The sequence below is a fragment of the Hydra vulgaris genome, chromosome 12 (assembly GCF_038396675.1).
Source record: "Hydra vulgaris chromosome 12, alternate assembly HydraT2T_AEP".
In the NCBI taxonomy this organism is placed as follows: Eukaryota; Metazoa; Cnidaria; class Hydrozoa; order Anthoathecata; family Hydridae; genus Hydra; species Hydra vulgaris.
In genome coordinates, this window is record NC_088931.1 from 8,015,001 (window position 1) to 8,033,510 (window position 18,510).

At 28.4% G+C, this 18,510-nt stretch overlaps 1 protein-coding gene across 3 annotated transcripts in view; it reads left to right on the plus strand.

Moving 5' to 3' along the window:
- Positions 1–18,510, plus strand: part of LOC100210803 (sushi, von Willebrand factor type A, EGF and pentraxin domain-containing protein 1) — a 101,665-nt gene that overhangs the window by 26,396 nt on the left and 56,759 nt on the right. For all 3 annotated transcript variants that reach the window (XM_065811419.1, XM_065811420.1, XM_065811421.1), the window contains 7 exons: positions 2,686–2,898; positions 7,732–7,959; positions 9,052–9,345; positions 9,428–9,685; positions 10,382–10,567; positions 11,154–11,621; positions 17,699–17,860. In XM_065811419.1, coding sequence (XP_065667491.1) covers positions 2,686–2,898; positions 7,732–7,959; positions 9,052–9,345; positions 9,428–9,685; positions 10,382–10,567; positions 11,154–11,621; positions 17,699–17,860 — 1,809 coding nt within the window. The remainder of the gene's footprint in view (positions 1–2,685; positions 2,899–7,731; positions 7,960–9,051; positions 9,346–9,427; positions 9,686–10,381; positions 10,568–11,153; positions 11,622–17,698; positions 17,861–18,510) is intronic.

Below are 18,510 nucleotides of genomic sequence, written 5' to 3' on the forward strand. Positions count from 1 at the left end.
AATATTATCAATAATAAGGGCAAATCTATAATTCTACCTCTCTTGTATGGTTCAGACTTTGTCACCTCACCTAAAGATAAAGCTGAATTGTTTACTAAAAACTTTTTGTCAATATTATCTCTTGATTCCACTAGTTGCATTCTACCTGATATAGCCGTCAAACAGATTGATAGATTGCTTGACATTTGTATCAATCCAGCTTCTTTATCTAAAGTTATTTCCTGCTTAAACTCTTCTACAGCATAGAAGAGTCTAAGCAGGAAAAACTTCTCCTGCTTAGACTCTTCTATGCTACCCTGACAACATACCTGTTATAGTCTTGCAGAAGTGTTCTCCGGAGCTGTTGTCTATTCTTTCAAAAACATTCAACAAGTGCTTATCAGAGTCTTGTTTTCCAGCCTATTGGAAAGTGGTCTCTGTTATCCCTATTTTCAAAAATTCTGGAGAATGATCTGGTTTGTTTAACTACTGTCCCATTAGTCTTCCTCCTATCATAAGCAAGGTTTTTGAATCTTTAATTAACAAAACTTAATCTCTTATCTTGAATCTAATAACTTACTTTCTGAACATCAATATGGATTTCAATCTTCTTGTTCTACAGCTGATTTGCTGACAGTAATAACTGATAGGTTTTATCATGCATTAGATAAAGGTGGAGAGGTTAAGACCATTGTTCTTGACATTTCTAAAGCATTTGATAAAGTTTGGCATGCTGGTCTTCTCCATAAGCTTTCTTCTTATGGTTTATCTGGTAACATCTTTAAGATTATTGAATCCTTCCTTTCCAATCGTAGTATAAAAGTTGCCTACGATGGACAACACTCTTCTTCTTGTTCTGTAACTTCAGGGGTTCCTCAAGGTTCTATCCTTGGCCCTATACGCTTTTTAATTTACATTAACAATCTTCCAGATATTCTCACATCTAAGGTAGCATTTTTAGCTGATGATACTACCAATTATTGTTATCATGATAAGAAGCCAGCACTCTCTGATTCCTTTGAGGGGGCGTTTGAGCTTGAAAAGGATCTCACTTCTGCTACAGCATGGGGCTTGCAGTAGCTGGTGAACTTTAATTCAGATAAAACTCAATTTTATTCAGTTAATTGTTATTGCAATGATTTAGATCTTCCTATATTTATGAATGGTAATGTACTCGATGAATCATCTACCCTTATTCTTCTAGATTTAACTCTTACTTTGGATTTTTCTTGGAAACCATATATCAAATCTGTTGCAAATTAGCATCTGCTAAGTTTGCCTCTCTTTATTGAGCTTGACACTTTCTTACTCCAGATTCTATTTTCTACCTCTATAAATCTCAAATCCGGTCTTGTACGAAATACTGTTACCATATCCGGGGTGGATCTTCTAATGATGTGCTTTCTCTTTTAGAGACGGTGCAAAAACACATTGTAAACAGATTTGGACCTGCTCTCGCAGCCAACTTCCAACCATTATCACATCGCCGTAATGTTGGTTCTCTTTCTCTTTTCTACAAATACTATAATGGGCACTGCTCTAAAGAGCTAGCGTTTCTTGTGCCACCGACTAAAATTCATTCTCATGTTTTCGCGTCGCTCAATTAGTCTCAATTAGTCAATTAAGTCTCATCCTTTTTCTGTGACTGTTCCTAAGTGCTCCAAAAACTCTTGTTTGTCTAGTTTTTTTCCTCGGTCATTAGTTCTTTGGAATTTGTTTCCAATTTCTTGCTTTCCTGATTCATATAATTTGTAATCCTTTTAGTCGTCTGTCAATTGTTATCTTGCTCAACAATTTTCATCTTCTTTCTTCCAATAACTTCCGACTCTAATTAGTGGTTGCTTGCAGCATTGTTGGAAGCGAAGTTCTTTAAGAAAAAAAAAGTGTAAAAGAGTTAAACTTTAATATTTAAAAATTACAACTATAACGCGGCGCTTGAGGTCTTTTTAGCCCTTACCTGTGACCTTAAAGGATATTAATTTTTTTTTCAGCAATTGAAAAAGTTATTATTTATTAAAAGTTTAAGTTGATTTATAAAAAATCTAATGAAGTTATTATTTATGTTATTTTTTTTTTATTATTTGTTATTATTTGTTATTACATATTAAGTATTTATTTTATATTTTGTATTTTTATTAGTTATTTTTTACAGTTGATAGAGTTTCAAATATATTTTAAAAGTAATCTATAAAAGTGCTCATACAGGGTGTCTGCCATTTCAGAGTTATCAGGGAAAATATGGAAAAGTTCATGTCTGCATAAAGACTAGGGAGTAATTAGGGAAATTGGGTTTGATTTTGAAAAAATCAATGAGAAATCAGGAATAATAGCTCCTAATCAAACTTATGTAACTTATGTATTTATTGTTTATGTAAAATTTTATTTGGCAGATTTTATGAACTTTCTTTTGATACTTTAAACGTGGGTTGTGTTACTGTTTATATTTTTGCAATTGAAGAACATTTTTCTGAAATAATTTATGTCTAATACTGCTAAAGTTGAGTTTAAATCAAATCAGGTAAAATAACTTTAAATCAAATCAGGTAATGCAGGTATTCGATCAAAGAAATAACACAGAAACATCAAGGAAATATACCTTAGAGTATTGGCAGACACCCTGTTATAAGTAAAAATATGATTTAATAACATTAAATAATAATTTACAATAAGATATTTACTTATATAATGTTTTTAAATTATCTTAAGTGATTAGCTGTACTGCAAATTGGGTTGGCACCAAGTCAGCTAGTTACTTTAACCAACAGTGTTCTAAGCAAATTAATCAGGCTTACAGTTCATTTCCAAGTGGAACCATTTGTACATTTGTTTGCCATAAAAAATATTACCAGCATGGTGGAAGTACAAAGATAACTTGTCTGGATAGTGGAAATTGGGATGATGAGGTGCTTGACTGCAGAGGTAAATGTTTAATTAAAATGATTCTAATGTTTTATAAGATAGCTAGATGTTTATTTTTTAAACATTTTTTTAAACTCAATATTTTTCATTACATTGCCATAGCACATAAAGAGATTTGAAAATTAAAAAATTTTCTAAAGTTAAAAAGTTAAAAGAGATATAATAAAACGTAATACAAGTTCATCTATAAAGTTTCAAAAATTTTGTAAATAGCTTGTGAAATATTTTTAAATTTAGAGAAAAAAATATTTTAAAAGTGCTTGGAATGCCACAATTTAAAATTCAAAAATTAGAGCAGCATTTTAATAGTAAATTTTAAATGTCATTTTTATAGTCTAATTTTTTGAAATATGTAATTAACTTTTTTTTAATTACTTATTTTTGAAAATAACTTTTAAATATAATTTTCAAATTTGTTCATAGTTTGTTTTCTTTAATTAAAGTTTTATTATTTCGCTATTAAATTTCTTTACTCTTCTGCAATGCCTTTAACTTTCTCCTAATATATTTTCTCCTCTATTTCTTTTTTATTAATTTCTTCTCTTGAACTCCAGAGAATTTTATCTTGGAATATTGGCAGTAAGTTAAGCATTGCAATTTTAGACTGGGATAACTAGCTCTTTTTCTGGTTTTCAGAATATTAATTGTTATTGTTGTTATTGTTATTATTATTATTGTTTTTATTGTTGTTACTATTAACATTATTGCCGTTATTATTATTTCAAAACTGGTATGGTTTGGTACCAATATTATTCCAGCAACTAATTATTGAACTGGGGAGGTTTATTTAAATATGCTATTTACATAAGAAAATGACATTGACTAACCAATTTATAAGCTTGAAAAAAAAAAGAGTGTATATTAGCCATAAGAACACGTTGTTTTCATGAACATTATCTACACCAATACTTTCTAGGGATCTAATTTTAATAATTGTCTATGTATGTTTGACTTATTTAAAGTTGGTATTGGTCAATCTTTATCTTTTTGAATAGAAATTTGGTTTTTTTTTTTTTTTTTTTTTTAAAAATACTGATTTTAATTGATTATCAATATCAAACCCATATATGACTCCTTGTCTTGATTTTTTATTCTCTTACTATTACCATGAACTGTAACATGTTGTTTAACACGCAAGTAAAATTTTTTGGCTTGTACCTAAAATTTTTTATAATTTGTAACTTAATGCTAATTTAATTGATTCATTAATTGGATTTAATTAAGTTAAAAGGAGGGCAATAAATGCATCCAAATAAAAAATTTTCTTCACCAATATTAGCTCACACTAAATTTGTTTAATTAGGTTATTAGGTTTAATAGATCAGTTATAGAAACTTCAGAAACTTTCTGTTACAAAAATATAATCAGGATCAGTATTAGTATTCAGGATCAGTATGTGATTCAAATAGGTACCATTTATTATTGAGCAAAGTTGGGTTTTTGTAACAAAATTTTATTGAATCATGTTGATAATTTTATATATGGTAGTACTACTGAGTGCTCAATATTCTATAGTTTTTTTTTAATTATAATTTACTCCCAACAAGGCTACAAGCAACCACTACGTTTAAAATTACTAAGAAAAAAAATAGAGTTATAGAGCAAGGAAATGGTTGACAGAAGACTTGAAAAGTTGTAGGTTGTATGAGTCAGGAAAACATGGGGGAGAGTTCTAAAGGGTTGAAGTGTAGAGAAAAAACTAGACGAATAAAATTTCTAGAGCATGCAGGGACAGATACAGTAAACAAATGAGAAAGCTGAATGACGAGTCAATCGAGAATGAGTTTTAGTTGATGGAACTAAAGATGAGAGCTCCTTTAAGCAGCAACCAGTAGTATTTGTAGAAAAGAGAAAGAAATGCAGCTTTAGGATGATGCTCAAGCTTAGCAGATAGAATGGGTCCAACTACGTTTACAATGTGCTTTTAGACCTTGTCTAGATGAGAAAGAGCATCGTTAGAACAACCAGCCCAAATATGACAACAGTATTCCATACAGGGACAAAAATGAGATTTGTAGAGGTAGAGAATAGAATCAAGAGAGAAAATGGCGAGCATGATAAAGAGAAGCAACCTTAGCAGATGCTAATTTGGTAATCGATTGTATATATGGTTTTCATGAAAGGTCAGCAGTAAACAGTATTCACAGAAGAAGTAAAGAAGACTCAGTAAGAGGATTACCATTCATTAATATAAGAATGTCAACTGTATTGTGATAGTTGTTTTAAGTAAATAACTGAGTTTTGTTGGAGTTAAAATTTACAAGCCACTGTGAGCTGATACAGAAGTGTGATCTGATACAGAAGTGTGATGTGATCATCAGTGTGATCTGATACAGAAGTGTGATGTGATCATACCGAAGTGTGACACACTGTGATCTGATACAAAAGTGAAATCAGATTCAAGATCGGCTAACTGCTCTAAGTGATTGAAAAGAGAAGACTTTTTGTCAAAACAGGAGTATATAATTGAGTCATCAACAAAAAGAGCTACTTTAGATTGCTAATGTAGATAAAAAACAAAACAGGAGCAAGAATAAAACCTTGAGGTACCCCAGAAGTTACTGGAAATAAAGAAGAGTGTTGGCCTTCAAGAATAGCTTTAATAAAAATTATATGAGCAAGCTTATGGAAAAAAACAGGATGCCTAACATTGTTGAAAGCTTTAGATATGTCAAGAGCTTTAGCCCTAGTCTCACCGCCTCCATCTAATGTACAATAAAATCTTTCAGTCACAGCAGTTAGCAAGTCAGCCTTAGAGCAAGAGGATCAAAAACCGTATTGCTTGTCTGATAGTAAGTTTTTTGACTCAAGATGGGATGTGAGAAGTTTGTAGGTCAAAGACTCAAAGACCTTGCTAATAATAGAAAGAAGACTGATTGGACGATGATTGGAGGGGTCAGAATGTTCTCCGGAGTTTTTTAAAAATCAGAACAACAGATGCCATTTTCCAGCAAACAGGAAAACAATACTCGGTCAAGCACTTATTAAATAGTTTAGAGAGAATTAAAGAGAGTTTTGGAGAACAATTTTGTAAGACTGTGACAGGAATGTTGACCCTAAGCTGTAGAAGAAATTAATTGAGATATTACTTTAGCAACAGAAGCTGAAATGATTTAAATGTCTAACAGTGGGTTAACCTGTTCAATTGGAATGGAAGAGAATGGCCATAAAATTCAAGAGTAGAGTTAGAAGAAAAGATATTTGCAAATAATTCAATAGTTCTTTGCAAAGTATTTTATATAGATTTTGATTTAATATACTTCGATTATCACTTTTAAATGAAAAATCAAAGTATTAGTTTCACTTAAAGGTTGTAAATACAGGATATGTTTATTTCAAAGATGGAGGATGTATTTGCATTTAGTGATTGGTATTGAGTCTTTCTTAATTTAACAACTTTATTAGATCTAATACCATTATAAAATACCGTAATAAAAATGTGGGTCAACATTGCTGCTATTTTCATTTTTGCATTTATCCCTTAATTGCTTTTGTAAAATCCTCCTTTTATCTGTCAAATTTGGATTTATAAATATGTTTTGAAAATCAATACTTCCCTTTAGTTTTCTCACATTCTTCAAAATTAGATTGCGTGTTTTGTGACTATTAAACTCAACTATTGGTGATTTGTTTAAATTTTTGGATCTTAACTATATGATTCTGTTGGTTTAAACATTTACACTCAAATCTTTGACCACTTATTTTATTTTTATGATCTTCATATTTATTATGTATATTATTTTTAGATGATTATGGTGAGCCAAAAATAATTAAATTTTTTTCCTTTCTAGGTATTTCAAATAATTCTTGAGAAATCGTATTTATATAATTAAGATGCTCTGTTGATTTAGGTTTAACACCTGCATCAATACTAGACCATTTATTAACAGCACTTGTAATACTATTATTTGAGCTATTTACCAAACTTTGTAATTTAGAAATTTCATTTTATTATTGTAAATAACGCTTATCGGTTTTTTTTAATAAGAAGTTCATAAAAATAAGTGTTCATAAAAAAGTAATTTATGGTTTTTATTTAACTGATCAAAGATTTTGTTCTTCTCATCATTTTCTTTTTCTTAAATCCACAATCTTCTTACCAAGTCATCGAAATCTTTGAATGAAACTGTTGTCATTTGATTTTAAGATTTCTCTAGAATATTCATTTTAGTCTTCAAAGTATCAATTATTTGTTTAAGTGAACAGCTGCTGTTACTGTTATAAATTATTTTAATTCTCTTGATATAGTTTTTATTTGTTATTATTTTTCTTACAAAAAAAAAAAAAAAAAAAAACATCTGCCATTTCTATAGATTAAGTGTTTATAAAAAATACGGGCTTTTATAAGCTAAATAGTGTGGAAAAGTTACAAAAAGCTAAAAAAGTTTCAAACAGTTTCATTTCATGCTTTTCATTCATGCATGTGCTTTGAAGTTTGAAAAATTTATAATTTGTAACTTAGTTTGTCATTAATCAATTTTAATAGCTCTATTCTACTTTTACATGAGTAACTACTTAGAAAGAATACTTCATATTATTCAGACCTTTTAATTGCTGTTTAATCTGTCATCAGCCAATCAGATTGTTAAAATTTGTTTTTATTGTTAGAGGGTTGAAAAACTTTTTTTTAAAAAGAAGCATTTTAGATTAAAAACAACATAGTACAATATTTTGGTAATCTATATGATATACTAAGACCTTATACTAGTGTGTGTTTTAAAAATTATCTAAAAAACATTTTAATTAATTTTTTTAAATTATAAAGAAATATTTATTCGTTATGTATATTTACAAAAAGTATAATATATATATATATACACCTTTTTTTTCAAGTATCAACTTGTCCACGCTTGCCAAAATTGGATAAAAAGATTCAAGTTATAAATCCACATCAAAATTGTTTTGAAGACATACTGCAGGCTAATGAGCAGTGTATGTTTACTTGTCCACAAGGTTACAGCTTGGTTGGTCCTAAAGTGGTGGAATGTTTGCCTTTGCAGCTTGAACTAGGAAGTTGGAATATAGACACTAGTATTAAATCAAATTTGCCTTTTTGCAAAGGTATTTTTTATATATTTTTTCTTTTATATTATACTGTTTGTGTGTGTGTGTCTGTGTGTGTGTGTGTGTGTGTGTGTGTATGTGTGTGTGTGTGTGTGTGTGTGTATGTGTGTGTGTGTGTGTAAATGTATATATATATATATATATATATATATATATATATATATATATATATATATATATATATATATAATATATATATATATAACATATATATAATATATATAAGGTGGCCCCCCTAAATTTTGTTAGATTTTGAAAAAATTTAACAGAGTTGCTTGTGAAAACCAATAAAAAGTTTTGAGAATAGGTACATATCTGTTTTTGATAGTATGGGATGATTTAAATTGATAGATTGCCTGCCAAAGGCAAAGCATAAGCCTTCATTGTTAGTTAAAGTCAAAGGAATGTATGTATGTATGTATGTATGTATGTATGTATGTATGTATGTATGTATGTATGTATGTATGTATGTATGTATGTATGTATGTATGTATGTATGTATGTATGTATGTATGCATGTATGTATAAATGCATGATTGTATGTATGTATGTATGTATGTATGTATGTATGTATGTATGTATGTATGTATGTATGTATGTATGTATGTATGTATGTATGTATGTATGTATGTATGTATGTATGTATGTATGTATGTATGTATGTATGTATGTATAAATGCATGATTATATGTATGGAAACTCATGCTAATAGATTATAATCTATAATTATCAATAATTATCAGCTCAATCGAAAGTGTTCAATTGAAAATATATACTTGTAAAAAATATGCAAAAATGGCTTGCGACTTGCTACCAGTCGGCTTTTTTTTGTTCTTCATTTCTCCTAATAGAAATTCCAGGACAGGAGTCTTTGTTTTGTATTATTTACTAGTGAGAAGTTTATCCAGCGTAAAGATTTTTGAATAATAACAATTAAATATAATTATTAAAATAGGAAATTAAAAATAAAATTCTAGCCATCAAAAATTTCTTACCATCCCAGTCTTGGGGGCGTGAGTACATTACAAAACATTTTGTTTAAAATTGTGCAAAAAAAGTTATGTTTTTTAAAAATCATGTTAATTTTAGATGTTGAAAGTCCCAGGTTTGCAGAAAATGAACGTTGCAGCCAAAACATAGTGATTAGGAAATCTACGTTGTTAGGGAAAAGTTATGCAGAAATCAATTTTGAAGAAATTAATGTAACTGACAACAGCATGGAAGATGTTCATGTCATCTGTAAAGATGAGGATGATAAAAACTGTGATTATAAAATGGGAAATTTATATAAAATAAATATTGTTAAAGACTTGGTTATAAAATTTGAAGCTATTGACACATCTGGAAACAGTGCATTTTGTAGATTTCAGATTGAAGTTATTGGTTTGTTTTTAATTGCTACTTTATCCTTTTGAAAGATTTTTTTTTAAATTAATTATGCAATTTCATACACTTTTTTTTAAAGATAAAGAACCACCTGTATTGATCTGGTGTCCACCTAATCAAAGAATAGAAACAACTGATGCACATTTAGCTGTTGATTGGGAAGAAGCCAAATATACAGATAATTGTGGAGAATACCCAAACTGTGCTGTTCGAGTTAGACCTTCTATTTCAAAAGGCAGTACCTTTACAAGAGATGTACCTGTAGTAGTATATTATACAGCTATTGATCCATATGGAAATTCAAATGAAGAGTGTTCTTTTGTTATCTCAGTTGTATGTAAGTAAATCTTTCTCATGTAATATTTATATAGCTTAAATAATTGGTGTTTAGAGTAGTGTAGAACTGTTGGAAAATAAGCTTCCTTATTTTTTTATTTCTGAGAAAAGGTCTTATTCTTATTATCTTGAACTCAGTACACCACTTAATTACACTACTTAATTACACCAATTATTTAATAGCTTAATTACTTAAATAAATAGTTTAATATCTTTTATGTTAATTTGAACAGCTTTGCTATTTTAAATACCATTAGTTATTTTTTACAAAGAAATGGGGTAACTTTTAAATAATATTTTTTAATAAATAAGATTTTTAAATAAATTGCATAATAAATTAAATACATTTGTTTGTTTATAAAGTTTACATTATTACCTTTATTTAGTAATTCATTTGTTGCATATTTTTAGAATTCTTTGTAATAGATCATATATTATATTTATATTTAATTATATCTTATACACTATATTTTCTATTTATATTTAGTTTTATCTCATATTCTATATCTTCCTATTTATATTAATTTTATCTCATATACTATATTTTCTAATTATAATTATTTATATCTTATATACTTTATTTTCTAATTATATTATCAAATTATATCTTATATACTATATTTTCTATTTTGATTCTGGAGCTTTTAAATATCTGCATATTAATACATCAAGTGTTAAATGGAATTTTCTTTTTCAGTGAAACAATGTCCTCCTCTTGTTCCACCAAAGAATGGATTGTTAGTCAAATTTAGTACTATGTATCAAGTTCGCTGTTCTGCTGGAACATTTCCTGCTCAAGAACTTGGCATAGGTGTTTATATTTGTAACAATGGGGAATGGGTTTCTATGTCAGGCGGACCATTTCCAATTCCAGATTGTATACGTAAGTTTTGTGCACAATTTACTTATATTTATCACTGTTTGGTTACTATTTCTAACTCAGATAGTGCTACTAATAAACAAATAGCTTATAAGCGAATTGCTGACAAATATTCCTGGTCTATTTTATGTAAATGTGGTTCAATATTTCCATGATTTCACATTCAAAGTAGACTTTTTTAATTGGGGCAACATAATTATATGTTTTTTTAATGAAGAAACTGAAAAAGTGTTTATAATTATAAGTTTTATAATAAAATGAAAAAATTTGATTATTGCTGTACATGATGTGTAATTAGAGGTTGATGCATTTTATTAAAATAATTTCATTCTCAACTTTATTATAAAGTTCCTTTTTTTGTCAAATTGATTCATTTTTTAAAGTAATTTATTTATGTAATGACTTTGGTTCAAGTCTTTGTGCACCAGCTGTATTTTTCTTCAATCTTTTTTAACTGACACTCTAATAAACTAGATTATGATATGCTAATAGTTACCATATAGTAACATTAAGCTCTAAATGTCTGTAATTTATTATCTCTTTCACATAATAATTTATAATATGTTATAATGCCTCTATATTTGATTAGGGAAAGATCAAACCAATGGTCATGAACAAGGAACAAGTACCGAGTTAACTTATGAAGGAGATTGTCACAGTAAAGCTGTTCAAGAGCAAATAAAAAATGAGTTTATAAAATCACTTTGTCTTTACTGCGATTTTGATTCATTAGAAGTATTTTGTGGAAGTGCTTCACTTGTTTTCAGAAGAAAAAGAAGTACTTTTAAAACTGTTTCCATTAAAGCATCAGTTTTATTGAAGGTTTCAAAAGAAGAAATTAGAAATAATGCCGTTGTTGCTAAACAAATTCTTAAAAACCAGGTTAACCAAGAGATGCCCAAATTTTTAAATCGTGTCAAAAATTTTAAAGAATGGTCTGCAGTTTTGTTAAAACCAAGTGCATTTAGAAGTGTTAATTTAATAGGCGATGTTAAAGAGGTTTGTGGAGATCCTGCAGATATTCAAGATCTTACACAACGTTTAGATGAACGATGTGGTATATGCTTAAAAGAATTTTTGTATTTACTTTTTTCAAATTCATATTAGGATCACAGTTTTTCTTTATGTAATCAATAATTTTTTTTTTTTATCCATTTTTAAAATTTATTTTTAACTATAAAATTAAAGTCTTACTAATTTACTATAATTTATGCAAAATCAGGTGGCACTTGTTGTAAAAAATGAAAAAAAATAAAAAAGAGTAAAACCAAATTAAATTAGCAAACAGGTTAAAAAAAACTAAAAAAATTAACAACAAAAATATATTATCCATCCTTTTTTTTTCATTTTCTAAAAAATTAAAGTGCATGTTTTAAGAATAAAAATATATTAAGAAATTACATCCTTAAATACATATTAATTGTTGCATACATATATATATATATATATATATATATATATATATATATATATATATATATATATATATATATATATATATATATATATATATATATATACATACAGTATCGGACAAAACGAGTGCAACCAAATAATGCTAGTTTAGTTTCTTTATATAAAAAGGCTGCATTTTTTCAATTTAGAGAAATAAATATGTAACTGTTTAGAGACAAAGTTCTTCAAGTTTTATTCATCACAAAGTTCATTATTTGTACACGAAAATTAATAAACTAATCAAAAGTATTAAAAAAAGTTGATTTCCTTCTTGACAAAACAAGTGCAACTTGACAAAATGTTGACCAAGCTGTATTTCGCTATCAATATTTTGTGGCGAATCCTTTGTTGTCGATCACAGCCTTGCATCTTCAAGGCATAGATTCGATCAGGTGATCAATGAAAACTTGTGGAATCGCTGCCCAGGCCTTTTGGATTTGTTCAAACAGTTGATCTTTATTACGAACACCTTCACAATTAATTCTGCGGTTGATGATCTCCCACAGGTTCTTGATAGGGTTGAGATCCTTAGATTGAGGCGGCCAATCCATCACCGATAGGTGGTTGTCTTGAAACCACTGCTTGACTACTTTTGCAGTGTGTTTCGGATTGTTGTCTTGCTGAAAAACACATTTTATTGGCATATTCCATTCAGCATGAGGTAACATAACATCTTTCAGGATATTTTTATACATGAAACGGTCCATTATTCCATCATTTCGATGTATTGGACCAAGACCGTTAGCAGAAAAATACCCCCAAACCATTAGATTGCCTCCACCATGCTTCACGGTCTTATGGCAGTAACGTAAACCAAGGCGTTTTCCGGCCGGTCGACGTACCTGGCAAATGCCATCGCTCCCAATAATGTTGAACTTCGATTCATCACTGAACAGGACAGTTCGCCATTTCTGCACATTCCAGTCAATATGAGATGTAGCAAACAGGAGTCTTTTCTTCGGTTTTTTAGTGAAATTAGGGGTTTCTTTGCAGGGTGTCGAGAAGACAATCCGGCTTCAACAGCATGTTGTCTGATTGTTCGGTCCAATACAGGCAGCTCTAATTGCTTTTGTATCTCGACTGATGATATCCAGGAATCCTTCTTGACGGATCTGACGATCATAGAATCCTCTCTAGAAGTGGTGGAACGCGGTCTTCCACCTTTGTTATCTGCTGTCAACTTCCCCGTAGAACGATATTTGGAACATAGTCTTGATACGGTCCATTTTTTCACGCGATATTTATCACAAATACTTTTTTGTGACATTCCACTTACGTAATCGCCAATAATTTTCTTTCTTAGTTCCAATCCAAGACTGTCGGGAGCCATTTTTGTACTTGAAGTCATAAAAATAATAAAAATAAATAATCACGCTTCTCAAGGCTTACCGTGTTACATTTACCTTGTGATGATACAATAATGCTCTGTGGAACACAACGTCTTGGTTGGATGTGGACTGTATTGATGTAATGAAACACTTGTTGTATTTCACTTCTTGTATTGATGTTCTTCGATAAAACACTTTGATAAAACTCACTTTGATAAACTGTCTTGATAATACTGACTGATTGACTTCCATATACTGACTGAATTACATGTCGATTTACATGTCTCTTATATAGTAAAATGAACCTGTGTGAACCTGTTCTGGAAGATTCTAGATGCTTCTTTTCGATGCTTCTGGAAGCTTCTGGAAGCTTCTGGATGTGTCCGGATGCTTCTGAATGTTTCTGGATACTTCTGGATGCTACGGGATGCTTCCAGATGCTTCTTCTGGAAACTTCTGGAAGCTTCTGCATGCTTCTGGAAACTTCTGGATACTTTCTTTAATTATTAAAAAACAAACGTGACGTTGACACGGACCAGACTTAAGAAAATGAAACAAACCAAAAAAGTTGCACTTGTTTTGTCCTCTGCAAAATGGCACTTGTCAACGAAATTCTGCCTGTGTGCTGTCACCTGTCAGCTGATTGCTGACAGGTGACAGCACATGTAAATTATGTTAGTGTATTTTACAAATAGAGTGCTCAATGTTCTTAAAGAACAGAGCAATAATAAATTAGTAAAAAACACTTATCTAACTTTTATCTTCGACTTGAAGTTTCACCATTTCTGGATCATCAGGAAGAGTTACTAAATCTCAAAAAAAATTCAATTTATAGAAAAAAATATTTTACAGGAAGTTATAAATTATTATAAAATATTTTTAATTACTATATTTTTTTGTTAACGGGAAGTTACAGAAAGTAATTATGAAATAGCTTTCTTTGGAATGGGGATAGTTTAATTTGGTCATTTGTTTTTATAATTTTTTAAGAGGTATTTATTTTTGTGCCTACATTTAGAAATTAATTCATATTTTTTATTTAATAAATTTTCTTGATTTAAATGAGTAATTATTTTAAACTTTTCTTGCAAACATAGCATACATTTTTTGGAAATGTTATTATAGGCAGGGGCAGATTTTAGAATAGACCATTGTAAATTAATAAAAATTTTAATAATAAAAATAATAATAAAAATTTTCATTTACAAATAATTTAATTTACAAATAATTACATAATAAAAATTTTAATTTACAATGGTCTAATAAAAGTTAGATAAGTGTTTTTTACTAATTTATATATATATATATATATATATATATATATATATATATATATATATATATATATATATATATATATATATATATATATATATATATATATATATATATATATATATATATATAAATATATATTCATATAGTAAAAACTAAATAATTAAAATAATTTATTTTTAACATAACTTGGAGCTTCATGCAAACTTATGATCATCAGATGTTACAAATCTTAAAAATAATGACAAAAAAATGTTTTAAAAGTACTGTGGAATGTCCTCTTTGATGGCATTAAAGTTATTGATATACTTATTTTCCTGATGACACTTAGATACAAGTTCATTTTGCTTGTTTAAGAAAGACAGTGGAATTATGTGATATTTCTCTATCAAGCATAAATTACACAATTTGCCACCAGGTTTTAACAGTTCAGCCTAATCTAAAATTCTAAAATTCTAATTCTAAAATGCTAAATTTTATCATTACTTTCAGAGTTTGCTTGTTTGAAGTTTTAATAATACGCACGATTTTGAAATTTTGTATGCAAACAAATTATTTCAGCAAGATACAATTAAATTACTTTTTTTTGTAATTAGTTTGAGTGTTATAATTATTTAGTTTTTACTATATATTGCTTTACGTTGGTATTGAGCACTCTTTACCAAGAAATATTTACATAATTACTCAAAGAAAAGGTCATTTTTATGCAGTGGGATCTTTTGATGTCTTGAAAACATGTGATTCATTTTAGAACTGGACATTCAATACTGTTCATGTTTTACACATATATATATGTATATATATATATATATATATATATATATATATATATATATATATATATATATATATATATATACATATATATATATATATATATATATATATATATATATATATATATATATATATACTTTATTAACACTAATTAATATATAATACCCATCAGTTACTGTTTAATTATTAGCTTGATATAACACGTTCATTAAAAACACAAAAAAGTATGAAGTAAATGCAAGTACATTGTCAACTAGGCATTAATAATTTTTAGTAAGGTTTAAGGAACATAAAGTGCTACAAGACTAAGAATTTTATTTCAATAATAGTGAAAGAATCAGTTTCCCAACATAAAGACCTACAGAAATCTCTTATCATGTTTGGATTGAATCAGCCTTAACATCTGTTTTCCACAGATGTTCCTTAGGTGTCTTGAAGGAATCTATACTCTTGTTTATCAATAACTGCACCTAGGTTCGGAGAAAAAAAGACAAAGACTCTATTCTAGACACAATCATATCATATTCTAGACACAATCATATCAATATATTGATTAGATTGATGGTTCATAAGAAAGTTAATAATGACAGAAACAATGGTATTTCATGAATGCAACTCCAGTTCATTGAAGTTTTTAAATACTTAGTTAAATACTTCAATCCAAATTTGTGAAACAGACCATTAGTATATGCCTATATTTTTCTTAGTGTAAAACATGAACAGTATAGAATTTCCAGTTCTAAAATGAATGACATGGTTTCAAGACATCAAAAGATCCCCTGCATGAAGCATGATCTCTACCTTTTCTTTGAGTATTTAAAGATCTTTTACAAATTTGTCAAGATCAACTTGGGATAAAAAGTCTAAGATAAAAAGATAGAAGCTTCATAAAAAACATCTTGGTGTTAACCATCAAATTGAGCTTTATCTGTACTGTCATTACTTGAGGTTGCAAGACTGGCCTCAAGCCAAGGAACAGTGTGGATAAATTATAGTTGATTTGTTTTTCTTGGTGAGTCCTGCTGTGGTCATGTAACCACTCAACACATGTTTGGTTTGTTAATGACACACAATCGTTATATAGAAAGATGTTGAACTTTTCTATCCAAGTAGCCATTCTGTTACTCCATAGTAGCATACTGTGCAGCAAATATTAAGTGCCTGACTCTTATCCTGGTCACCAAGTTTGATGCCAAAGTAACTTTTATAGGCAACTTTTGCCTCTTATTTTTGAGTCTTATGTCTAAATTTTTTTTTTCAAAACTTTTTTAAAAAATCAAACAAAAACTTTCAAGATGACTAACACAAGCTTGGCTTATTATTATTATTTTTTTTGTTATTCTCTAAAGTTGTTAACAAGGCCAAACATAGTAACGTTATGCTACATGTTGAAAAGATAAAGCAAAAATGTTGCGAGCTCAAGAAAATTTATTACTAAATTTTATATAATACCTGCAAAAATAAGTATCTAGGAAAATTTGTTCTTGTATATCTAATGTATTGTGCCTGTGAAGAGGTTTGATAAGTTGTCATGTTTTAAATTATTAGAGAACTTGACTTGATCATGGATAGTGCATGGCAGCCTATAATATATAAGTAATATGCTATGCAGTTGCCTTAGTAAGCTAACCAGTTCAAAGTTGTAACAAATAGCTCCTAATGTGGTCTCAACAATGCACACCAAGCACTAAAGCATAGACCATCCATGCACAACATGGGACTGTTATTAGTCTGATATTTTACATCTGTTGATGAAATCAGTCTCTCCTTACTACCAACTGGCTTCATAACTATTAATCTGAGTTCTGCAGTTACCAAGAAGGCACTAGTAAAAACCCACAAGTAAAGTTAAAATACCCAGTATTAAAAGCAAGAAACAATATAACATAAGTTTACATCTACGCCAGCCTATTAGATAAATGCATTTAACATCTGCCAAAATGAGTATTTTTATTGAGGCATCATCAACCATTTAATGAGGCATCATCAACAAATGAGGAAGACTATTTGTTTAAAAACAACAGTTTGAAAGAAAGTTAAGAGTCTATTTGCTTTATTTGCAGTTATTGTTAATTATTTAGATAGCCCTAATTGTTTGAGACTTATTATGAAATAATTATATAGTTTATAACAAGAAGTATGATCTGATGTTCAAATCTCATTATTGTTATTTTATGTTGTTCATGTTAATTTATTCATGCTGTTTTAGTTTATTTTAACTTAATCATGTTAATGTTATTGATATGTTAAATTGAATTATAAAATCAATATCCCTAATAATATGTTAATTTTTATTTAGTTGTGTGTGGTGCAGGAACATTTAAAAATTTCACCTCTAACAAATGTGAAAAGTGTCCAGATGGTATGTTCCAACCAAATCCAGGTCAAACCAAATGTCTTTCATGTCCGCCTGGTTCAATTGCTACTGAAAGAGATTCAAAAGATTTTACATCCTGCAAAGGTAACAAAATTTTTTTTGTTTAATCGAAAGAGAGTCAGAGTTTTGTCGTGATTTTTCATATTTATTATAGTTTTATTTATTATAGTTTTATTTAAATTTTATTTATGGTTTTTATTTTTCTTCATTCATCATTTCAAAAATTCTGTCATTTATAAATTCTTTTACATTTTTTAAATAAATTTTTTTTTCATTTAAAAAAATTTATTTCATTTCATAAAAAATATTAAACTTTATTTAAAATTTTAAATTAAAAGTTACATGTTTGTTAGCTAAAATAAATTTTGTTATTAAACGTATTAGAAAAAATATGTACATCTATTTCTACACCTATTTTATATATTTAAATTTTATTGGTATTAAAATATGTTAAACATTCATTTTTAACCTGTTTAAAATTATTACATGGGAGGGTGCCTTAAAACCATGATAACAGTTCAATTAACTCAAACAAGAAACAATAATTTGAAAAATAAATATTATAACTTTATTATTATTCTCTTGAAAACACTTTTCAGAAAAGCTGTAAAAATAATCTGGCACAACCATTTAGTAAAAAAGTGAGAACAAATAAAGAAAAATGCTTTTTAATTTTGATTGGCAAACATTTTCTAATTAACAACACAAATTTTGTTGATAGGATGTTCTAAATA